We start from the raw sequence: 26,216 nt of genomic DNA, 5'->3' as shown, positions 1-26,216 counted from the left end.
GGGGTTAAATATAATTAAGGGCTTTATAGGTGTTTGTATGGAAAGAGTCTTTGTATAGTCATACAGGCATGTTGTGCTGAGCTGCCAAGATCAGCATTGGACATCTGTAGAAAACTTGCTTAGTTAAGATTTGCCTATAGATGGTGCTGTGGGTGCTTTAAAAGAGAAAGTAAACTAACTTATAATTTAGGTATGTGGTTATTATATGAGAGACTTCTAGTGGAATTGATCTCTGTTATAAATCATGGATGTTTAATATTTAGCAAAAATACTGTAAAATATGAAAGTATATTAATATCTATATTGACTATTGCTTGACATAATTTAAGGTAGAATTTTTTTTAATATTTTAGGTTCTTTTACTTAATTTGAGTATACTTTTAAAAATTATTTTTATTTTTATTTATTCACTTATTTTATGAGCCAAGGTTTCTCTGTAGCCTCGGCTGTCCTGGAACTCTCTCTGTAGATCAGGCTGGCCTCGAACTTAGATCTGTGGCCTCTGCCTCCTGAGGGCTGAGATCACATTGTTGACTCAATTTTTTCTCACTTTACAATACAGTAGAATCTTTCTAGTGCTGTCCAAGTATTAAAAAGTTAACTTTTGGTATCTGCTGGACAGGAGTCCTAGGCTCCATCTTATCTGAGAGTTAGAAAAAGCTGTAAAATGTCCTAAACCTGCACTTTAATTCCCCGGAAACATGGTCTGTTTTGCCTTATGTTCGACCCAAAATATTAGGCTTCTTATATTAATTTTAAAGTTGTTTTCCATGTCATTGGTGATATAAAAAGTGAAATATTTTAAAGTTTTTGATATAATTTAGTAAATAACATAAAAATTACTGTTCCATGTTTTGCTTGTTGTAATTCAACCAAAGATAGAATAGTATTTTCCAATATTTTATGATGATTCAAATTTTATTTACAGACAATACTCACATATGCATTAATATAGTAGATACCAGAATATGTTCATCAAATTATTTTTTCTTGAAAATAGAGATTAGTGAGCAAAAATTTTAAGATCAAATACATTTTGAAAGGTTAGTTCAATATTCTTTTTGACTATAGGATTTCTTGGAGGCTTTTAGTTTAAACTCCAAATTATAGGCTGCTGAAAGTTACTTTTCAGGGAGCATCTGTCTTGTCATTAATACTCTTCAGGACATACTTGTGATATGTTTAATCCCAGATGCCCTCACCTTCCAACCCCCTCCGAAGTCAGGGTTACACAGTGTAGCCCTGATTGTCCTGGCACTCGCTCTGTAGACCAGGCTAGCCTCGAATTCACAGAGATCCCTTTGACTCTGCCTTTCAAGCACTCAGATCAGAGGGGTATGGTACTGCCGCCTGGTTAACCTTTTTCTTTTAAATTTATTATTTTCTTTTTTTTAAAAATTTTAATTGTGTATGGTATACAACATGTTTCAATGTATATACATTATGGAATGAATTATCAAAGTAATTATCACCTCACATACTTAAGTTTTTATGAAAATACATTTAAAAATTTCCTTCTCTTGTTTTCACATACTTTGATCAACTGTTCTTCATGTGCATGGCAGATGGTACAGTTTATTCTGTTGTATATTCTGACCAACATTTCTCCATTTTCCAGGCTAACACAGTCCTTATGAATAGCCGTTCCTCTGTTCCTGTGAGATTGGTGTTTTAGATTTTAGTGTGTAAATGTACTCTTAGAGCGCCTGTCTTTCTGTGCCTGGCTTGTTTCATTGAGCACTGTTATTTGATTTTACGTTTAATTTTGGTAATATTAGGACTTGATATTCTTACTTAGATGTCATATATCTTCATCTTTGTGTTTATCTTGCTTGTAAAGTTTGTATATGTAGTTACCAGGCTAGAAATGTGGAGGAGTCTTGTGTGAATCTTCCCTTTGTTTACTCTTCACATTCAGCTAATTGCTAAATTTCAGATGAGTTACTCCCACAGTTTATTTTATTTTTGAATAAGTGTTTGCCAGTATGCACGTGTGTTTGTATACTATATGCATGGATTGCATCCATGGAGGCCACAAGAGGCTATCCGGTCCCCTAGGGCTGTAAAGCACTTGGTGGGTGATTGAAACTGAACCCAAGTCCTGTGTAAGAATCACTCTCAGTAATTTACTTGTCTAGGAATTGAGCTTGTGTGTTTGGCTTGTATGTACTTGTGTGTATGTTGCGTGTGTGAACAGGTGCTAATGCATGTGTGGACGCTAGAGGACAGAAGTTAAATATTGGCTGTGTTCCTCCCTCAAGCTCCATTTTGGAGGTGGCACGTGTTCCCCGAGTCTGGAGCTCATTGACTTGACTAGTCTGGGTGGCTGGCAAGCAAGGCCCAGGCATCTCCCTATCTGTGTCTTCCCAGTTGCTGAGAGTACAGATGTGTGCTATGACTTCTATGTAGGTGTTTGGGGTTGACCTTAGGTCCTCATGCTTGCATGGTAAGCACTTTAATTACTGTGCGAATTGCACAGCCTGAAATTGTATTTGAGGTCAATGACTACCAACATAGGTGTTTATAGAATGTTTGTGGAATGTAGGAATGACAACACAGAAGAAATTATGTAGCAGAGTATTAATCTTCTGTATTTGGTCTATGGTGTGATCAAAATAATGCATTTGTGAAAACTTAGATCAGCTGAATCAACAGATGCATTTATTTGAAAATTAGATAAAACTTGAAACTCTAGAGTATAGTTAAGTATAAAAATAAGTTTATTATCTCTGTGGGCTATGCTGTAATCTGTATTAACTTGATTTTTTAAAGTGGTGCCCAGCATTCATTAAGAGATCCAGTCACCAGTCTTTTTGTCATGTGTTCTTAGAGCATGAACTTAGTTTGAGAGGGAAGGAAGGGTAAGGTGGCTGAATGTGTAACGTTGCCTGCTGACAGACCTGGTGGCTTGAATTTGTTCCCTGGAGCCTACATGGTAGAAAGAGACACAAAATGTAATGAAATTGTAAATATTTTTACAAATTGTTATATTTTAAATATTTTCAGAGAGTCCATTTAATTATTTTAGAATGCTATGGGATTTTCTAAATACTATCTCAAAAGCTTAAATGTTTGAGTCATTTTCCTAGATGTAACACTTGTCTTGAGCTAACACTGTTGTAGTATTCCTGATTTGGAGCTTGGTGTGCTCAACAAATAAAATCAGTGCAAATATTTCAAAGTTTGAAACTCTAACTCACACAGAGCTAGGCCTCTCAGATTAGCGGTCTCAGTGCCTGCTACCACACTGTGTGACCTGTGTGTTTTTCTCTTCTAGGCTGCTAAAAGAGGAATCCTTTCATCTGGCCGAGGTAGAGGAATTCATACGAGAGGTCGAGGTGCAGCTCATGGACGGGGCAGGGGTCGAGGTCGAGGCCGCGGTGTACCTGGGCATGCTGTAGTGGATCACCGACCCCGAGCACTAGAGATCTCTGCGTTTACAGAGAGCGACAGAGAAGACCTTCTTCCTCACTTTGCGGTACTTTCTTACCACATAGTGAATAACACTAGTGATTGTCACTCAGGCTGAGAGATGAAAGGACAGAGAAAGTTATGAAAATGACATATGTAGTTTAAATTTAGTGATACACAGGGTTTCCTTAATCTATAGTAATGTTTCATTTTTAGTTAAAAAATAGAAACAGGGTCTTTTTGTTTATTTGGGAGAAACTTTTTTTTTTTTTTTTTTTTGTAGATCAGGCTGGCCTCAAATTCACTGACTGACTGGAATATTACAATTCTTAAACTAGATATGCCTTTAAATACTATGATTTAAACTTTATTGTTTTAGAGAGGAACCTTAAGAGTAGGTTTATGTTGATAATTTAAGGAAAAATTGGCATTTTATATCGAACATTCGGATTTTTAAATGTGAAAATGAAGTTTCGTAAATATTGCACCCTTGATAGAGTTGAATAGTACTGAAACAAGATCTACTTATGATACATGATATATAGAAGTTGCCTTATTAAGAGCAAGGATACAATTTAAGAGAGTTTATCTAATGGCAGTAGAATGGCTTGGAAGAGAAGCAGATTCTAGCCCCTAATCATCCGTTTTTTATTTGGCCTCTTGGGCTACATTAGAGTAATGTACAGAGTGGACATTATGCCCACCTTGCGCTTTGATCTTACCTTTCATTTGTAGTGTCATCCTGACCGTAAGTTACTGAGCATCGCTGTGACCTTGGGTGTTCGATGGTCATACTTCAGAAAGGAAGAGTCATCAGCTCTTCACTCTACTTCTTGTAGATACATTGGTTTGACACACACCAGTTAAGATAAACTGTAGCTTATTAAACACAGGGCTCAGGGACTCAGGAAGATGTTTACCTCTGGCGTGTGATACAGAGATGAGTGAGGCAGGTTCAACAATTAGTAAACCTGAAGTGGAGAACTAGGGTAGGTTACCCTGTAAGTGGTTTAAGGTGATTTCGTCTTTTAGAAGTTTATATCTCAGTGTTTGACACTCACTCCCAGCTTATAGTCCATGCTCTATCCAAACAGAAGGAAGCTATAAAAGGAATGATTGATGTGTAAGAAGTAACTAAAGCGGTTAATACTTAAGGCTGGGTAGTCTGGAGCCCTGTGCTTGTTGGATTCAGAGGAACAGAGAATGAGAACTAGAAAGGTGCTTGGAGATAAAGTCCAGCTCTCTCCGCTCTGCTCCCACTTCTGCAAAGGAAGGGAGATCCAGACACTTAAGTGCCGTGCATACAGGTACTCACCTACTTAGGGGAGCAATCAGTTGTGGAAGTAATCCAAACAAGCTGAGTTCATTGGAATTGTGTTTTGCTGAGACTACGAGGCTTGACAAATAAATATTCAGAAACTTAGTGTGGAAATTGTTTCATAAGCAAAGACTTTGAGCTCTACTCAAAGTTAGTAGTTGAACAATACTAGCACGAGTATTTACACATGAAAGTGCGAGTGTTAAACAGGAGTGCACTACAAAATTTAGCTTTTTATCTTCTGAGCACAGGAGCTTAGAACAACTGTGGTTAGCAAAATGCTTTTAAATGTTTATCTAGGGAGATCAGTAATAAAAACAGCTAAAACTTAAGGGAATATTAGGAATAATTTGAATTAACACTGATTTGGTCAGGCTTCTCTAGAGGAACAGAAGTTATAATGATTTTATGTACAGAGATACACAAACACACACACAGAGGATGGTGGAGAGAGCGAGAAGGAGGAGAGAGAGGGAGAGGGAGAGAAAGAGAGGAGATTTATTAGAGTGGTCCAGCTAAGGCTGAGAGAGGAGGTGGGGAGGAATGGAGGGAGTCTAGTAGTTGTTCAGGTCACAATGCTGGATGTCTTAGCTGGTCTTCAGAATACACCGGAATCCTAAATAAAAAGACTGCTCATTCCAGGAAAGGAGAGAGAGAGCCACTAGGCAGAGAGAGCCAGCTTGCTGCTTTCATGTGCTTTGTATAGGCTGTCAGCAGAAGATGTGGTCTAGATTAAAGGTCAGCCTCACACAAAATATCGGGGTGAAAGAAGTATATTCCCACCTCAATAATTTAATTAATAATTTCCTCACAGGTGTGACCAGCCATTGAGTTTTAGTTAATTCCCGATGTAGTCAAATTGACACCAAAACCTTTATTGTGCCCGATTTACAGATGGGAAAATGAAAACTTTATTGTTTCTATTTTAGAGATGAGGAAATAAAACCTTGAAGAGATTAAATAACTTGTTCAAGTTTAAATTTGTTTTAATTAGTGTATGGTTGTAGTTTTACTATGGAATGAGAAGGAAAAATATTAATAATATATTAAAGACCAATTCTTGTGTGGTAAAATTGCTGTTTACAAAAATCCGATCAGGCATAATGCATTATGCTTACCTAAATTTAAGGGCTCTAAATTGTGTTTGCCATAGTGAAGCGCATAGTAAATGAACCCATTGTAGTCAAAGTCAAACTCGTATGGTAAATGTCCTGTACCTTCATTTTGGTAATTTGCTTGACTGATTAGAAAAATTGCTTAAATTCTCTGAATCTTTTCTTCCTTTTATTGGAAATGATTCTAGAATCTCATAGTTTGTTCTGATGGTTGAGAACAAATTTACCTTGCTCTGAGGTTGGAGTAATAAGACTAACCATTGTTCATTCATTGTAACTGTATAATAGAGTTGAATGTTGCTAGTTCTGGAAAGCATAGGATTAGAGCTGAGATTGGAAGATAGGACTGAGTGTAATGAATTATTCGTCTCATGATGAGGGTTATTATGAATTCTGGATTATGTTTATTACTCTTATAATGCCATTGAGGTCTTTAGATGTTTCGAAACACTTTTAGGAAATAATTTGTTAATTTACAGCAATATGGTGAAATCGAGGATTGTCAGATTGATGACTCTTCACTTCATGCAATAATTACATTCAAGACAAGAGCGGAAGCAGAAGCTGTAAGTATAAAAGAATTAAGAGTTCAGGTTTAATTGGTTAGTATTTTCTTGTTTCAATATAAATTATTTTCCTGTGCTTTAACAGAAGGTAGAATATTTTGAGTGCAAGTTTGTGCCCACAAAAATAAAGTATTTTCTTGGGTAATCTATATATAATATAATATAGAATATAATATATATAAAATTTGATACCAGATTGACTTTAAGATATATTAACTTGAACATGTTCTATATTCCTTTTACAGAGGTTAAAGAGCTGGTCTTTGCTACTTTGTAGGTTCTTTTTCCATTCTTCCCCCTCTCCCTCTCAGTTCCCCCCCCCCCCCCATTACTATATAGGAAAGAAAAAGGATAGTGGAGAGAGACAGAGATAGATAGATACCTGAATCTAATTTCTTGTTTCTTCTTTGAGCACAACTGCTAACAAATCATAGCCAACCCCCTGAGCAACCACCATCCCCATCTCTTGGTGTCCTATCATTTATATACCCTCTGATAAGGTCCCAGAATTCCAAATGTCACACAATTGCAGAAGCCATCTGCAGCTGGCAAAGTCATGCCTCTGCTAGAGCATGAAGCAGATCATAGTGAGCTGCTTCGAAATGTCCCATATGGTCACACCTAGGATTAGAATGAAAACATATCCTTATTCCTGTATTTTTTAAAGGAGGCAGAAATCCCAAAATTGACACTAGATAAGCCACCACTCTTTTCTACTGTCTACTCTTTTATCTGGCCCAGGACACTATGAGTTAGTAGAATGCATATAAGGTAGATGTAGAGAAAGTGTAGTTCTGTTGTTGCCCACCCCTTTTGTTTATCCTTTACCTACTAGTTTCCAGTCCCAGCAGGATGGGTTCTAGAGGAGCACCTCTGTCTTACAAACTCCTCACTAGACTGCTGTCACTGGTTTAAGTGATGATATGAGGCTCTAGCTCTTAGAGTCCTTGTGATTATCATCGTAATCTATATGCTTGGAATTGTCACTTTGGTTGGTTTTTTTTTTTTTTTTTTTGAAACAGGGACTTGCTATGTAGCTCTGACTGTCCTAGAATGCATCGTGTGGGCCAGGCTGGCATTGACCTCACAGAGATCCACTTGCCTCTGCCTTCCAAGTGCTGGGATTAAAGGAATGTGCACTTGAATTGTCTTTTAAAAGCCCAGAAATATCTTCAGTGTATTGTATGTGTGCATCATTTTTACATTGTATGATTTTTTTTTACATTGTCTGTGGGTATGCTGCATGTGTATTCAGGTGCATGTGGAGACCAGAGAGTGAGGTCTAATGTCTCTTTGTTGACTGCTCTCATCTTGTATTGAGGTAGTGTCTCTCCCTGAGCTCAGCTTGATATAAGGACCCCTTTGATGCCGGGATACTGCTGAACAGTCACGCTTTCCTGGCATTTACATGGGAACTAGAGGTTTGAGCTCTTGCCCTCATGCTTATGTGGGAAGTACTTTATCCTGCAAGTTATCTGCAAAGAGCAGCAGGGAAAGGAGATATGTGTGGTGGGGCTTGGGGTGAACTTTTTTGCCCTTTGGATTCTTTAAGACATTATAAAGACATAACTATTTGTTCTTGCTTTTATATCAAAATAATAATATGTGAATGGGAGGTGAAGATGCCTTTCTGAAGTTTTAAGTTATAGTCAGATGAGTTCTCTGACCAACCGAGGCTGCTGTGCCTCACTGTAAGTGAATCCCCTGCCAGCACAACTGAAGGTGGCTAGGAGCGGATTTATAGAGCTACTTTGAGATTAGATCTCATTGGTCTTAGAAACACGCTCAGCTGGAACCCTGCAGTAATCTAGTTAAGAGGTGAAGATGTTAGCACAGGGAGATTATTCTGTAAAGTAGGGATTCCTGATAGTAGAGTTGTCTTTTAAAGTCAGGGCTTTTGTTCAAGACTCAGGCTTTTGAGCACTTTAAAGAAGCCCCACCCCTTCCTCGCAATTCTAGATGTGAGATCGAAGTCTGCATCTTTTACCTTAAGACCTTTTTGATTCAGGTGATTGTGGCATCCGCCTTTAATCCCAGCACTCTGGAGGCAGAGGCAGACAGATCTCTGTGCTGCACAAGGCCAGCCTGGACTACACAGTGAGTTCCAGGACAGATAGGGCTAAACAGAGAAACCTGTCTTGAAAATCAAAACAAAACAAAACCTAAAAAGGAAAAGGACCTTTTTTGAGAGTTAAAAAGAATCTGATCATTTAAAACATTTATGTATCTGTATTAGGTAGAACTTTAATAAATTTTTTTCTGAGAAGTGTTAATGTGGACATATTTGAAATAATTTATCCTTTTAGAATGATGGTTTCAGTGACAAGTAGTATTTCTGTTTATTTTCTAGGAAATAGTGAGTTGTATACAACTGCTTTAAATATCACCAAGTGTGTGGACCCCGTGAGAACAGTGTGTGTATGCACATATGTGTTTCAAGACAGGGCGCTGGTTGATGTCTGCTGTCTTCTGTTCATCACCACCTTGTTTTTGATGGCACTGAGTGCCCCCTGAGTGTTTTGCCTGCCTGTGGTTTATCTCAGCACTAGGTTATACACACATTGCCATGCCCACCTCTATGTATGCATGGGAGATCTGAATTCTGATCGTTACAGCTACTCAGCGAGCCCTTTCACCACTGACACATCCATCCAGCACCTAAGGACTTCAGATAGATGTGTACTGTTCTCAGTGCTTACATTTTTCCGAATGAAGCTTTGTTAGCACCAGCACCATTTATAGTCTTCACTTCTTCACTGCAGGATCCTTTTTTTTTTTTTTTTTTTTTTTTTTTGAGCTGAGGACCGAACCCAGGGTGCTCTACCACTGAGCTAAATCCCCAACCCCCAGGGCTTACATTTTTAAGAGGGAAAAACAACTTCATCTTTTTTATTACTCTTAGCGAGGCCTGATTGACACACAGTTCTTCATGGTTCTTGCCTCTTTTCTACCTCAGATGTATATTTTTATATATTATAATAAAGCACTTTAAAAAATAAAAGACAAATTGAATTTTATAAAGGTTGAGTAAGTGGCTGAAGTTACGTCTACTGACAACACTTAATGAGAGTAAATATTGTTTCTATTATATTTACCTAATAAGATGCAAGGAATGTTATTATATAAACATTTGGATTTAGGTTATAAATTATTTGATGATCTTGAATATTGTTAAAGTCAAAATGTCCTTTAATTTGGTAATGTTTTTAAAAGAATGGAAAATTAAGTTGAAACAAATAAGTAAGATATAGTTAAATTATTTTAAAACTTTGGGATTTCAGAGAACAAAATGTTTTAACAATTTAAATTTTAATTTTTTGATTAAAAACATGTTATTTGCCTAGAGAAGAATATAAAATAAATGTTTGCTAATTATTTTCATCAGCATTTTATAAAATAACGATTCTGACATAAAAGTGTAAGACAACATAGATTCAGGATAAAGGGTAGGCATTTTTGAGAAAAGTAAGTTTAACTTTTACTAATGGCCTTATTTTCTGGTCCATTATTCTAGACAGTTCAATGAACATTTTAATTTTCTATGCTCAATTATACTTCAATGTAAAACTAATGCAAGAATAATATTACTGCATATATATGGATTTTTTTTTTTTTTTGGTTCTTTTTTTCGGAGCTGGGGACCGAGATATATATGGATTTTAAAGGATCACAAAAGGGCTGTTTGAAAGCATAAAATAAAGTGTTGGCACACACTTTTAATCCCAGCATGGGGAGGGAGACCCAGCGTGGTCTACAATGGGAGTTCCAGGACAGCTATAGCTGTTAAACAGAGAAGTGCCGTCTTGGGGTGCAGAGTGGGGGAGCACAAAATAAAACATTATTAAATGGTTAATTGGGCAACTGGATGGAGGTGGGGGGAGTATACATGAAGATGACAACAAAGATTGAGGCATTGCATCTCATTTTTAAGTTTTAAAATTTAAGTTCAAACTGAAAAACAAAATACCTGTTAGCTAAAGTCTATGGGAAATCTGAGGATGGCCTGGCTTAATAAAACCCCAACTCTTTCTCGGAAAACTCAAAGCAAGATTAGAGAGATATCTCAGCAACAAGAGCACCACTGCTCTTCAGATGACTCAAGTTTGATTCACAACACCCACGCAGCAGAACATGACCACGTGGAACTGCAGCTCAGGGGTTCTGACACCCTCCTCTGACCTTTGTGCCATCTGTGCACAGGTAGCATAAGCACGCACGCGCACACACGCACACACACACACACACACACACACACACCCCCCCCCCCCACACACACACACCAGAGAATAAATATAAAGCAGAAGTACCTTTGGAGATGGCGGAGTCAGTAAAGTCCTTGTGGAAGACATGAGGACCTATTGCCTACTCTAGCCTTGTAATCTCAACATTGGGGGGGTGGACACGGGTAGAAACCTGGTGCTCACAAGTCAGCCATTCTATCTAGCCAGATTAATGAGTTCTAGGTTTAATGGGAAACTTTGTCTCAAAAATGGAGTGTAGAATGACTGGGAACATCCTGTGTCAAGTGCTGAACTACGTACACATGTACACCCACAGGGATTCAGACACACAGTAAACAGGTACATTAGAAAATGTTTGAAAATCAAAGAATAACAATTTTTTAAAAATATAATTAAAAAGTTAAGGGATTGTAGAGGTGGCTTGGTAGTTAGAATAAATGTGCTTTTGCAGAGAATCTGAGTCATTTCCAGCACTCATATCTGAAATTCCTAACACCTGTAACTCTTAACTCCAGGGGATTCCTCTGACATCTGCTAGCACTGTCCTCTATCTTAAATCATTATGTACTGATGCTTATTCCTTAGCTGTATGAGAATGACAGCCATGAGTAATTAGTGTCTTAAATTTGAATTTCTTAAGAGTATAAATGAAGTTGGGTGTGATGGTACACTCCTTTACTCTTAGCACTCAGGAGGCACAGGCAGGCAGAGCTGAGTTTATAGCCTGGTCTACATAGAGCAAGGCCCAGGAGAGCTAGGCCTACAGAGAAACTCTTCAAAGTCATAAACAAATTAAACAAATAAACAGAAGCCTTGTCTCGAAAAAAACAAAATAAATAGATTAAAATATATAACTACATGATATATAAATATAGATAATTATACATGTATATATGATGGGTGAGTTACAGAAAGAATTTTGTATATTTAAATTATTTGAAAAATATACTAATTTCTTTAAATGGGTTTTGCTACAATGAAAATGATCATAACATTTAAATAATGGTTTGTTTGGTTTTTTTCATAACATCAGAAAAGCTTAGGTTTCTTGAGTCACTTTCAGCTTTAGGGATCTAAAATTCAAAGTTGTGTCATAAATTTATATAGCCTGAATTCTTAAAAGTTTCTAATGAACAAAATTCATTAAAAATTAAATACACCTATAAAAAAATCCAGTAATAAATTTTGTTTTATTTTTGAGAGTTTTCTACATGTAAGAGATATCAATCTACTCCCAGTTTTGTCCTCTAACTCCTTCTAGATCCCTCTTGATAAGTCCCTCTTCCAACTTGATGTCCTTATCTGTTTCTATTATTTTTTCTTTGATAAGCCACTTAGGTCTTATTACTGCTACCCATATATGTATGGGTGTTAGATTACCGACTGAAGAATGGGATACCTGTCGGTGGTACTTTTCTCAATAGAGAAGGCTTCTTAATTCCCTAGCAATTGTCAGTTGTGGTTAGCATCTCAGTCAGTGTGAGACTTGGAAAGTACTTTTATCTGTGGGGACTTTTGGGCTGTCATGATCTTGTGCAAGTAATCACAGCTGCTGTGAGGTTATATTGCAGTAGCTATGTCATGTCCAGAACACAGACAGCATTTCACACACTTCTCATCCTCCAACATTAATGTTTTTTGGGTGTGTGTGGTGTGTGTGGTGGTGGGGATGATAACAATGTCCCTTTAAAGACTGAGCACTGAGTCTTTGGTTCCCAGCACTTTGGCTAGTTAGTCACTGCCGAGTGTTGCCAAAGAAGCTGCTCTCAGCAAGGTTGAGAGCAAGCATGGTCTGTGAATATAAGCAAAATATTTAGGGTGCAATTTGACAACATGACCATTGAACAGACTTAACAGTGGGTTCTATCCAAGGACCTCTGACCTTTCCAGCCATGGTCTTTTGTCCAGTTTTCAGTACCAGACATGAGATTTCCACCTGTATGTAGAGTAGCCTGAAATCCAACTAGAAAGTGGGTAATTACCTTGTAGTAGTCTTCCCACTATTAGACTAGTAGTCATATCTTTCCTGGCAGGTCAGAATTAGCATGCAGAGCCCAGTGATAAGGAAGACCATTGATGTCTTCTGTTCCTCAGCAGCCTGCATAGTATCTTTCAGCATCCTACTAGCCATCAGGGAATTAGCATTTGGATCAGTCTCTTTGTTCTGTAGTTAAGCATGTACTTATCTTCAGCAATAGGCGTCTCACCATAGAATTAATGTCAGTAACCAAGAGCTATAGCATTGTTCGTGTTTTTCAAAACCTTTTGATACTCCCTCATTATATAGTAAAACAATAAAGTTAAAAGTTCACCTTTCAAATTTGAAATGTGTGTTGAATATAGAGATGAATAAAATGGTTATTAGAAATATTTGTCAGTAAGCTCTTACTGTAGTGTTGCTATTGAATAGGAGGCTGAGGCAGGAGGATTGTGTTAGTCTAGCTGTATACATTGCTGGTCACAGTTTTGTTCTTTGAATAAATAGGAAAAAAGTTTTATAAATATTTTGCATGTGATATTTATCACTTCTTAGCAGTAATCTAATATACTTTATGTAATGATTTCAGCTTCAATATGCATTTTAAAATTGTGTGGCATTGTAATTAAGCACTGAATTTTAATGGGCATAGAATCTTTCAAATTTATCATAAATTTATATGTACAGATTTAAAATTTGTACATGGGAACATTAATGCCACACATAATTCATGTTGAGATGTCATTGAATATGTAATTGTTTCTACACTTCATATTATTCTGTACTTTGAGTTTTATATCTTTGGAACCAAGAGTTACTTTAAAATGTTACTAACACTGATTTATGTTTATTCGTGTTACTTTAAATGTGTCGTTTTCCAAAGCAGCTACTGACGATAGGAAGAACTTAGGCTTGACCATTCCTTGAGCTCACCTGCCATCAGTTATAATGTGTTTCTATAGAAGAGTTCAGAGTTGTTACCTTTCCCTTTTGTTAAGGCGTTTATATAATATTGCATTAGTTATACATCATTTTGCAGTGATTTTGATTATTTGAAAATAATGTGACATTTTACGTGCAAATTTATTTTTGTTAAAGGTTTCTAGTTGATAGTTAACTATATAGCATGTAAAATTCATTTGCTCTGTTGATCTTAAAATAGATATTGGTTTAGAAGCTAGAGCCAAAATCTTGATATATATTTGGATTGTTATCCGAATAGTAATTATTAGTAAATTAAACAATTTTTTTCCTACCCAAATTTTTGCCAGGAGTTTTTTATGAAAAATTGTTGTTTACTTTAAAAACACTAGTACTTTAAAAATCAGTACTATGATTTTAAGAAGTAAATAACTATAAAGTAGTAATTGTAACCATAAATTGAGAACTAGTGACCAAACAGCAAATGAAAAAGCAACTTGTCTTTGAGTCTAGTTCTTTAACTATTAGACATCAGCAGTTTTAATTTTTCCTCTAGAAGTTGTTAATGTTCTTTACTCCCATATTCTTAATTGTTCTAGGCTGCAGTTCATGGAGCTCGCTTCAAAGGGCAGGATTTAAAGCTGGCATGGAATAAACCCGTAGCTAATATGTCAGCCGTGGAGACGGAAGAAGCCGAGCCTGACGAAGAGGAAGTATGTTTGTTTTCACTTGTTCTCCCATCGTTACTCATAGTTCATTTATAAAAGGTGTTTTCTTAAATGGCTGTGGTTTTAACATAATACTTTTATTCTTAAACCGTATTCCAGACAGGGGAGATCAGATAAATGTAGATAACTTTATATTTTCTGGATTAATGAGAAGAATTGTGGATTGCTAACCAAAAATAACATGTGATATATCAACTTTCAATTACTGTAGAAGATAACAATTATTCATTAGATTTTTATCCACAGGAAATCTTGTAATGATACGTTAAGTTCTAGGGTATTTATTTTACTTAATTGCTGTATCAACATTTCAGCCTTCTTCTAAAATTCTTATTGTTTTAGTTCATTAGAGTAACTACCTGCTATGTGGTAGATTTTGTGATAGGCACAAAAATGAATAAGACACGGTCCCTATCATCAAGGAGCTTATAATCTGGAAAGGAGGGTGGTGGCAGAAACAGAAGAAACAATTAGAGCGATAGGCAAACTGATGTGCCGAATACAGATTTGAACAACATGCTATGGGAGCCCAGGAAGGAATGATTGTGTCTGTCCATAATAATCTCAAAGGTCTGTTACCCATAGGGTCAAGCCCTGAATGACAAAATAGAGTTCTATACTATGTGCTGGGGCTAAGAGAGTGAAAGGCATTTCCAGAAGAGTTCTAGATCAGGGTAGAGATAGGAGATCACAATTTTTTCAAGTAACCCTAGCTACTAGGATAAAAGGAATGGCAGCATAAGAAGGGATAGTGAACTTAAAAAGCCCTTGAGACAAAGACTTAAAGTAAACAATTCTGTTTTGCTTAATCATGAAAAAAGTTATGGAAAAAATGTGAAGAACTTAAAAATATAAAGGTAAGGTAAAGAAACTGAAAGACTGTTTGACCTTTGTTAGACTCCATCACGCTGCTTCATCTTGTTTGCAGAGCATTTCAAATCTGTTACGCATATCCATAGTCAAATGCAAGAATAAATGTGTATTTGAAACTCATGTACATGATTTGTCATTTTATATTTTAGATTATACCTATGTCCTTCCATGAGTTTGAATTGAATGGGGAGAAAAGCAGGAGAGCTCCTGGTATTAGGTATTTTGAAAAGTCTGGGAAAGCAGCCTGAGAAGCTTTTGTGAAGGGAATGGGAAAAAGACAGAGGTTCTTGCTTTTGTTTTTTAATTTGTTTTTTTTAAAAGATATTTATATATAGCAAAAAAATGAAATTGTGGTAGGATTTTTTATAAGTTGGTGAGTGTTGAGAGTTAGGATAAATCAGTGAAAATGTGTTCTTTCTTAAAAGAAGCATTGAGCAGTGTTTTGAAGTATGGCAGGTGGCATGGTTTGTCAGAGAGGAGAAGTGGCATGGATTGAACCTGACTTATGTTTATGCTCACTTCATGTGAGCAGCAAACCAGGTACTGTTGAGAGATGAAATGGACAAGGCTGCTTTACTTTGTTCTCTTAAGTGTTCTAGTTATAGAAATAACCGTTTGTGTTCAACTCTTGAGAGAGAACAGTGTTTAAAAGTGTTACTTTTTTTTCTTTCTTTTTTCTTTTCGTTTGTTTTCTTCTTTTTTTTTCTTTTTTTCCTTTCTTTTTTCCTTTTTTTTTTATCTATTTATTTATTTTTATTTTATTTTTTTTTTTGGGTAAATTCCTAAATACATCTTAACCTAAAGTTTCAGGAAGAGTCTTTGGTGGATGACTCATTACTTCAAGATGATGACGAAGAAGAAGAGGACAATGAATCTCGTTCTTGGAGAAGATGATTTGACTGATCATTGATCTGCATATGCTAGAACTCTACCTGTGTTTCATTAGTATTATCTAATGTACTTTTACATATTTGTAAAAACAATTTTTGGTAAAATATGATGACGATGGATTTCACAAATAGATAAAAGAGAAGAAAACTACCTTCTGATCTTGTATTTTGAAGATTGATGTTTGCATTTTATTTCAGTAAACAATTGCTAAAGACATCACAATAGGACATATGCAATGTTTTATTACATACTTCTATTGAACATTACAGAATTCTTTGGGTTATTTGTAAATTAATGAATAGATTTCAATACTTATGACCCAATACTTGTTATAACATAGAGGATTTTGTTTTACTCCAAATAAGGAATGAATTTGCATTTAAAATCTTAATGAATGTTTTAAAAAATGAATAGATGACATAGTACGCTAACTAAAGTCCCCAAGTTATGTATTCATAATACTGCATAGTAGTGTGCTTAGGCTTTACTATGTATTAGCCGTTTGTTGGATTTGTGTATGTATTTTATCACATGGGTGTTAATGATAATGGTGTATGACTGCTTTACATATGAGTCCTTATGCATCTGGATGCTAAAAATAAAGTGGAATGGTCTCTTAAAAGAAAAAAGAAAAGAAAAAAAAGCAATGACAAAAAAAAATTCATGACAACGTTCCTTGATTTAAAAAAGAAAAAAGAAAAAGAAAAAAAAAAGAAAAAAGAAAAAAAAAGAAAAAAGAGAAAAAAGAGAAAATGAAACAGACCATTCCAGATGGTGATCTGCCTTCCCCTAACTATCAAAAGGAGCTATAATCTCTAAATAATAATGGTTTCTGGTACCTTTACAATGATGTGAAATCCAATGTTTAAAATTTATACCACTTCAGTTTGGTTTGATCATATAAATTTTCAACAGATGTCTTAAAATTTAAAAGCAGGCTGATTAGTTTGGAACCAGACTTCAAGTAGCGCTAACATTTGGTGAATAAGACAACTTCATATTACATTTTGGATGTATGAAAGAAAACTTGACCATTTGAAGATGTATGAATAAAGAAATGTACTATAGATACTACTTTAGGAAAACACTGTTTGGTAAGTGTTCCAGTCTGATATTTTAAGTGTGCATTTATTATACTTATATAAAAATCTTTCACATTTGCAACAATACTGTGATTTTTTTTTTTAAAGTGGATTTTTCTAGCACATGAGTATAATTACTGAAAGTTAGCTAAAACTGTTTTGTAGAATGAGGGTAGGAGATTACTAGGTTACTGTATCTTTTCAAATCTTTATATTCAAGTATTTCTGCTTCTCAAGATTATAGATTTATTTATTTTTTTCCTTTTAAACCACATTTAACAAACCTACTTTCTTCCATTTGGGGACCAACACAGCCAAAAACTAATGTCAGCAGCCCCAGTCTTCAGCATCATGTAACAGACCTTCCCCTTACGCTTGGGTTACAGTCGTGTGCTTTTATGCCAGTGCTATTTCATAGGAATGTTTGCTTTGCAGTTAGTACACATTTACATTGAAAATTTCAAGCTCAGATTCCACTCGCTAAAATACTGACTCTAAGTTTACTTAGACTGTGGTATGTTTTTGTGTAGTTTCTTGTATGTTTACTGTGTGCTATTCTGATTCATTAGGTAAGTTTGTTTTCTTTTCTTTTTAGTAGTCGTGAAAGATGCCAAATTGGCAGAGGCTCACGCTTCTTCTCTTTACACCAAACAGGTATTATAAAGAAAGTAAACCTTTCCAAGGCCAGTTAAATCGCCATTCTATTTTTGGCTTTATGGTTTGATGATAGTTTCAAAATTTATTGTAAATTTCCCTAGAAATATAACTGAAATTACCAGTTCTGTTCAGTTAAGCTCATAAATAGCTTATCAATTTCCCTAGCCTGATATTGTTTAATTACTTAAGATTTTAAATATTTTAAGTTGGTGCTTTGAATGAATCAGAAGACCAAATATGACTCTTTGGTCCTCTAGTATGAGAATTACATATTCCCAGTAGTCACTTAGATTCACAGTTGTACTTTTATAAGCACTAATCTGCATTCAATTATAAATGTATTGCTATGGAGTTTTAATTCATGAGTGTATTTCTAAGTACTAGTACTCTATGTACGCAAATATTTTCATTTCAAACCTAAGACACCTTTTAAAAGTAGATGGTAGTTCTTGTTTTTCTTATAAGAAAGCAGGCTGTTAGAAATGGAGTTGTTTATCTAAAGTCATAGTAAGTGGAAGAACTGTGTTCTTAATATAAGCATTGTGATTTCAGTACCAACTTCACAGAAACAGGAACTCTGCTGCTGTGTCCTTCCTAATTATTGATCAACCATGAGATTGTGATAACCATGATAGTCTTTACCTCAAAATACTGCACATAATTAGTAGACTTCTTGGTCTTTAGGCAGTTCATGTTTACCCTTTTAAAAAGCACTTTGTTCATATCTCTGTTATAATACTTAATGTTGTAACATAATTTATCTGGTTTATATGTCTGTCTTCCCCCACTAGATCACAAGCTCCTCTTGGAAGGGGACCATGTCTTATTCATCTTTTTATCTCTAGTGCTTATAGTAAAATCTGGCTCATGTGAGCACTTAGATGTTTGTTGGATGAAATAATGAATGAATGGATATTTAAATTTATAGTAATGAGGTTGACAATTACCTCCCTTGTTAATTCTTATCAATTTTCTAAAAACCTAATAGTCTCCTCAGTCACTGGGGCCATTTTATTAAATGATAGTGTTTTGTGTCTCATCACAGGGGTTACAAGTAGCAAATGGAGGTAGATACCTAGAATCAATTCTGACATTCCCCAGTTCAGGCCTCTAGATTGTGTAATATTAAGTAAGCGCTGTAGTCATTTCCATTAGAGTACTAGGTTAGAAATGCTGAGAACACCAATCTAGACCACGTCATTAAATTTATCCATAGGTGATGTAGCTTAGAGAACTGAACAATGATTAATATTCAGCTCTTGTTCTCATCTCTGCGTCTGACTCTGTAGTTGTAGACAACTCTCTTGCCTTATCCAGAGTTTGTTCCTTATTCATAAAATAAAAAGAGCTGGACTCAGTAAGTCTCTAAAGTCTCTCATAGCTCGTGTCCCTGGTGATACATTAGTATTTGATTCTAAAACAGTCTTATATCTAAGCCACTTACTCCTATCTGATGTTTTTCTCATCAGCGGTACCAACTTAGATTTGATTACAATAGTTCAGACACTGCCTCTTGCTAAGTCTGTCTCCAAATGCTTGCATTTGCCACTGAGCCTGTAACATGCAAGGGAGCGTCTGCATTTACAAGTTCTTCCTGTCCCCATTTACAGCTTTCCTCTTTGCTTTCAGACTTGGTTTTATAAACGTTTTTACCTATTTCCTTTTTTTCAACAAGTCCAGATTTATATCTTTTCCCATCTCCATTCTTCCACAGTATGCCACCTAAAAGTAGAAAGCTTTCTAATTCTACAGCTGTTCCGATCAGTGCTGCTGTATTGTACACACATGGTTATATGGTTGCACAGGTAGAGTTGGGAGTGGGAGAAAGGCTAAAGGTGATGTAGGCAGCTACAGGGGAATTATGTATTTCTGCTTAAAAGATTGATTAGGATTACCTCAAGGGATGGTTGTCACATTGCATACTTCTTTAATCTCTAAACACTGTTTTAAATGGTATTGGATAATTGTAACTTTTTTTTTAAACAAATAAGTAATTGCTTCCCAGACATTTAATGAAAACTTGTTGCAGGAAATTAAAGAGTATTCCATAGGTTCTGTTTCATTGTAATATGGTCAAATGTTAACAAACCATTAGTTACTATGAAGAGAAGACTTCACTGTTTTAGCTGGTTACTTGTAGCAAGTATGGCTAAGTCTCATTGAAGGAGAGTATCTTGTTACCAGAACTGTTTCCTGGGGAGTGGGGAGAGGGAGGGGCTGTATTCCATTTCACTTGCAATACTAACCATTGGGTATAATGACACAACAAAGAAATCAAATGTTTGCCTATTTGGTTCATTGAAATCTTAGTGACTTTATCACAGTATTATGCAGACTTTATCAAAATAAATCTCCCCACACACTGACTATAGGTTAATTATAGAAAAGTAGCTTTAGCGTAAGTCCCACACCCCCTAGTACATCACTTAAGCCTTCAAAACAGGATTGTTCTGAAAGAAGTTCTGGGATACCAAAACTATGGTTTTTTCTTCCAGGACTGGTTTTTTTTTCCCTCCCTCTAAAATTCAGTAACTAAAACTGGACATTTACTAACATAGATTTTAAACCACCAGTGTACTGCCCTGTATAAAATCCTGATAAGGCCAAAAGAAGACATACTTCTCCTAGATAGTAGAAACTCACTTCTGTCTGCCCCTTGAACTAAAAACCAACTTGCTTTCTCAGAAGAATGGATGCAGTCCTGTAGAAAACTGGTATTATTTTTTGTCTCTTATCATCCATACACTTAGGTGGAATGTAACCTTCTATATAGCCGCCCAGTGAGTTCTCTTAGGAAAGGGAAAAATTGCTGGACACGATTGCCACAGTCAGCTACTTCTAATGGAAGCACACATGCTTAGTAAAAAATACCGAACATGATGGTGACTTTTATGTAGTCTTAGTTTTTGTGCTTGTTACTTAATAAAGGATTTTCTTTACTTTTATATTAACTTTATATTTGATCCTTTCTAAATTTCCCCTCTATTTCTTTATTTCATCCACTCATCTGACCCATCTAAAGTTAGTCCTCCTTTGTATGCCAGGCGCTGTCTCATTATGTGTTCCTTTTAAAATTTTTGTTGTTGCACTTGGTGCTTGGTGTAGAATTTTATGTCATCTGGGATGATTAAAAAACCGAATGATCTTTGTTTGGAGCTTAAGGAAATAAGGTATCCCGGTAATGATCTTGAAATTCATTGGGGCACTTTAAGAAATTTGGTTTTGGTTTATTTATAGTGACTTGAGGCTTGTACATAATTTTTAAAAATGTCTGTGCCTACTCCCGGTTGTATGTAAAATTAGCAGCTGACCAGTTAGTAGTTTTCTCACCTCCAAATTGTAGTAACTGCTGTTTTGCAGTGCTGTGATCTTGACACCTAATGTTTTCAGAAGGCATGATGCAGACAGGTTTTGTTAAAATCACGTTAGCACAAAGGTAATCCTTGATAAAATCGGTCTGTAACTTTCATTTTGATTCTTTTCACGTAGACTTTTGAAAATGTTTTATTAAGTTAGACATAGTTCATTCAATACTGTGATTTGAATTTTGGGGTATTTTTTATTTAAAAAAATTTTTTTTAATAAGTGTTTTCTTTTTTCACCAGAGAGAGAACATCACTGCCTGAATTTAGCTTTGTGACTACACGAGCAAGCCCTGTTTTGTCCTGTCTGGAGACGACTGTTAATAATATCATCCTGTCATTTGGTTTGCTCTCTATCAACCTGACTAGATGTTTACATGTACTGTGATGACCATTTTATCTTTACAGTCTGTACAAGGACATCTGAGTCCAGACGTGTATCAAATGTGTGAGGTTATGACCTTAGTTAGAAGTGCTTTCTTCCCTTTGTAGCAATTTAATTTGTAAAACACCTTAAGAAGGAACAAGGCCTTTTAGTTTCCTTATGAGATGTATTATGTCTCGGGCAAATTGAGAAAAATGTTTGGGAAATCTATGAAGCCCTGAGAGCATTAATTGAACAGTTTAGAATGAAGAAAATGAATTAAAAAGTTAAACATAAGTTTGGCTTTAATTTTTTTTTTTTTTTAGAATATATTTATTGAATTAGGATAACCACTAAGAGGAAGTACTTTTTCCATACTGTCCTTAGTTTGTCTGTTTCTTGTGAGTATTGATCTGATGGACTTGCCAGGGCCGTTACTCCAGTGCAGTTTCTGCTGTCCTTCTTAACTCCTCAAAAACAAGGAAAATAATTTTATTTCTTTTCAAATAATAAATGATAACCCATGGGTTCGAAAATTGAAAATCATCTATTAAATTTGTCTAATTTATACAGTTTTCATCACTTGTAATCAAGACATCAAAGACAATCCTCTAAGCAAGGGGAAATAGTGTTACATGTTTTTTTTTTTGTTTTTTTAATGTGTTTGTTTTTAAAGAATAATTTTCAACTGCTTTATAACTGTGTGTACTAATTATAAGCATTATAGCCTAAACTTTAAAAAGTATAAAATTTAAAATTTTCATTCTAAATATTAACAGAATTCTTTTTCTAGCATACCCAGACAGTTCTCACTGTTACCTTGAGTATTCCTTCATAGATTATCAGGGGTATTGGAGAAGTCGGATGGGACAGCAGCTCTTACTAGGAAAAGTACAAATTATATTGATTCTAATTTTTTTCTTTAAGTTCTACTCAGTCACATTTTTTTCTACAAAGTTGATCCCTGCAAATACTTTTTTCCTCTTGAGTATGCATTGTGATTGTCCTCACAAGTAATACAAAGTAACAGACTCATCAGTCATTTATAAATGATTTGTTTTGATCCACACTGATTATACATGCATGGTTAAAGGAAAAGCATGTATTTTAGATAATTATCATTTAAATAATAATTTGGATAGCCAACAGGGCATTTTGGTTGTGCCCCACCACATGCCCACTTTTTTTGTGGTTCTTTTTTGCAAATTGTCAGATAGCCATTAAGTATTCATAAATGTTTAATTAGACTAGTTGATATTTTTTCATTTTTAAAAAAAGACTTCACAGTAGTAGTGTTGTAGCTGCTTAATTTAGAGCATTGTCTAAAGAGACCACACTGCCAGGGACTCTTTGATTGACAGGTGAGTGCTGCACACTGTCACCTTCACTGGTTTGGCCATTGCTTTTTTTCATCTGCTGTTGACTTAACAGTAAAGCAAAGGAACGGAATGTGCCCTTGGGATCAGAGGTCATGTTGATTTCTCCTTAAGATCATTGCTTTTTTTTTTAATTGTTGGTAAATTCAGTTGGTCAGTTACATTTAAGTTTTTATACATTGGTTAATTAGAGATTCTCTTTTAATTTTCTTTCTTGAATAGACTTGTCATGGAGCTACGTGTACATAACTGTACAAAGTCGTTTTTGTGTAACTGAATGGAGCAGTTTACCTCTGCATGATTGCATTATGGAAGCCTTTTCTATATCTTTCTATTTTTCAATATACGTAGATTTTACAATATTGGTCGCTCTAGTCATGCTAATTTGTTGTTTTTTTAATAGAATTTATAAATATTTATGCTCAAAATACAGATCAACTAAATATTTTTGGTCTTGTTTACAAGATAATACTTTAAAGTGATACAGGCCCCTCAAGTGTCTTAGGAAACAGTCCTTGGTGCTATAAAATCTCTCCGTGTCATCGGATCTGTGGTTTAGTCTTTGCTAGGCTTTAATCTGTTATTGCTTACATCTTAGCTAGCAGCAGAATTATAAGGACTGTTGAGTTGGGGTAAGAGCGCAGCCCCATTAGAGAACACCTAATAATTTAAGAAAATGATGCAGAATGACTGTATCCTTATTTGTGCCCAGCTTCTCCCAAAAGAAAATAGTTTATTTTGATAAGAGGGAGGCTATTAATTTGAGTAGCGTCTAAAAATGTTATACTCAAGCATGTTTTTTCCCTCATATTTGAAATGGAAAACTTTTCTAGTCCTAAAATAATAATGAGATTTAACTCTGCTTTAGACTCCCATCTGTCCTTTCCTCAACCCAAGGCAGAGTATTTCATAGTACAGATATTTACAAAATATTTGGTGAGTTATAAAGAAATGAGTTATGACATTGTACTACTTTTCCATTGATGTGTATTTGTTCTGCCCCAAGATTTTATCCCAGCACCTCAGTGGATGTTCGTAAGGTACACTGAAGCATCAGCAGAGCGTTCTCTCACATGCTTACTTCTGACTCTCAGAATCCAAAACCTGTTTTGAGTGTGACAATACTTCAGAACATACTGTCTGGCACAAGATTTCCTTTAATAAGTGATTTATTTTAACTCAGTTTTTATGGACTGTTGTTGAATCTGAAAACACCAAAGGAGTCTTTTCTTGTCTGAAGACTGGGTTCTTCCAGTGGTTAGCACCTGTGCCCGTAATTATCCCATTTCATGAATGCGTGTTGGCATGGGGGAATTCCCTGCTCTTTGAGTGGAGCGAAAGTAACTGGTTAAGCTGTAGCAGCTTCCTTGTTTATTTTTAAAAGTGATGATAAAACTTGAACTGAAAAAGGTAAAACTTGAACTAGAAAACTACTCTTGTATGCACAGAATGTTTATAGTGACTGTGTTTATGTGGGTTGTCAACACTTCTATTATTTATAGTTGAATTATGTTGTTTATTAAATATCCATGTTTATTATTTTTATATTTTGAATTTTTAAAATAAAATAGTCTTAATAAAAACAGTTGTTAATGTTTTAAAATTATGGTATATCTCATAACAGTTATATTCATATGCATAAGGTTTATATTCACCATGCACACACAGTGGAGACTTCTGACACCATTAAGGAAGAGGTGGCCAAATGGCTCCTCTTTCACGCTCTACCCTCTGTTTTCATTTGAAGTTCTTTAAGGGCAGCCATGGTTCCAGTGTATTATCAGCCCAGTGTCTTTTCCCACACATGTGCAAACCTTAGATACCATTTTTTCCTTTGTTCCTCCTGCTTCTGTACTGCTAAATTTTCTCTGTTTTCCATTTGGTGGCCAAAAAGTTCTTCCTCTGTTGAGTGATAAGTATAGAAATACTGCAGTGACTAAGAATGACTTCTGTGGAGTCCGAAGATGAAACTATGCATAACCTTGTGTTCAGCAACCAGATGGTGGGACAGACCCTTCCCACACCTTGTCTGATGTAGCCTTTCCTCACACTCAGCATGCTGCTTTCAGAGTTAATTTTATTACAAGGATTACATAGTGTTTCATTATTAACTATGCATCTGTCACCTATAAAAAGTTCAGTGGTCACCTGTTTACTTGTGACAAATTCTGGGGATTAAAAGTATATCTTTATCTCAAAGGGCATAAACTTGATGATCTATATAGAGGTTAGTTTTTATATAGTAAATTATCTTAATAAAAATGGTGCTTAGTAAAATTATTAAAATGTATAACTATATACATGTAAACACACTTATACATGCACACAAATATATATGTAGTCCTGTGATTTTAGATTATGTTGTCAGTATCCACTTACCCGATGGTAAATGAAGTATTTACTCAAAACTATTTCTTTACAAGAATGGACTTTTTTCTCTTTATTTTTCAAAATTACATGTTATTTTGTGTATTGTAGAGAAGCTAGTTTAAAATTTGGATTATTTAACTTATACTTTTTTGGGGGAGGCTGGTTTAACAATTTAATCCCTCAACTATTAATTAGGATGAAGTAATTTTTATTTGGGGTTCTTAGTGCAGGCAGACCACCCTTCAGATTATTTCTTTGTGACATATTCTCAGCTACTTAAATATTCCAGTTTCTGAACCTAGAGATATATTTTACATTTGATCTTTTACAAAGTATTGGCATGTACATTTTTTGCTTGGTTTTATTATTATTAATCATTTTATTTGTTTACATTTCAAATGTTACTTTCCTTTCCAGTCCCTCCTCCACAAGACCCCTCCCCCTCCTTTTTTGGAGTCAAAATAGAGTTTGTTTGCATTTCACTGGGACTCATCAGATTCAGTTGTTCATTTTACAATAGTCACCACATTTCTTTCTGTACCTTAGATCTGATGCAGTGACACTGTTAGTGATATTTTCCACAACATATAGTTGCCAAGATTTTTCTTTCTTGGAATTGCAGTTCCTAATTTTGTGACATTATTCAACAATTTACATAAAGATGGTAAATGCTCATTTTTATTCAAATACGTGATAAATCCAGGTTGGAATTTCTATTTCTAAACCATTATTATTTTCAAGAATACACAGAGATCTGCCAAATAAAATTTGTTACTAAATTTCTAAATATTTTACATCTTCCAACCTGCTTTTCTTCAGAAAAAGGTTGTATTTTTACTGAAGTCCATGTCGATATACACAGAGCATGAAATAATCAGTGAGAGAAGGAAGTTAGCCTGGTTTTCTGTCCTCAAAAGAAAAGGCTGTTTTGTTTTGGTGTCTCTAGAAACCCAGGGCCTTGAG

General features: G+C 35.3%; 1 protein-coding gene across 8 annotated transcripts in view; it reads left to right on the top strand.

The window, feature by feature from the left end:
- The window catches only part of Rbm26 (RNA binding motif protein 26), a 79,988-nt gene extending 55,522 nt beyond the window's left edge, over positions 1 to 24,466 (top strand). For 3 of the 8 annotated variants that reach the window (XM_006252425.4, XM_063274339.1, XM_063274337.1), the window contains 4 exons: positions 3,278 to 3,478; positions 6,324 to 6,410; positions 14,150 to 14,263; positions 21,387 to 24,466. In XM_006252425.4, coding sequence (XP_006252487.1) covers positions 3,278 to 3,478; positions 6,324 to 6,410; positions 14,150 to 14,263; positions 21,387 to 21,407 — 423 coding nt within the window. In that variant the 3' untranslated portion in view covers positions 21,408 to 24,466. Of the gene's footprint in view, positions 1 to 3,277; positions 3,479 to 6,323; positions 6,411 to 14,149; positions 14,264 to 15,955; positions 17,207 to 17,719; positions 17,779 to 21,386 lie in introns of those variants that run through there. The other 5 variants (XM_039093404.2, XM_063274338.1, XR_010057829.1 and 2 more) reach the window with 4 other exon arrangements.
- The last annotated feature ends 1,750 nt before the right edge of the window (positions 24,467 to 26,216 follow it).

Source organism: Rattus norvegicus, chromosome 15 (genome assembly GCF_036323735.1).
Source record: "Rattus norvegicus strain BN/NHsdMcwi chromosome 15, GRCr8, whole genome shotgun sequence".
NCBI classification, from domain to species: Eukaryota; Metazoa; Chordata; class Mammalia; order Rodentia; family Muridae; genus Rattus; species Rattus norvegicus.
Note: the sequence above shows the minus strand (reverse complement) of the source record. Positions and strands in the feature narration are given on the sequence as shown.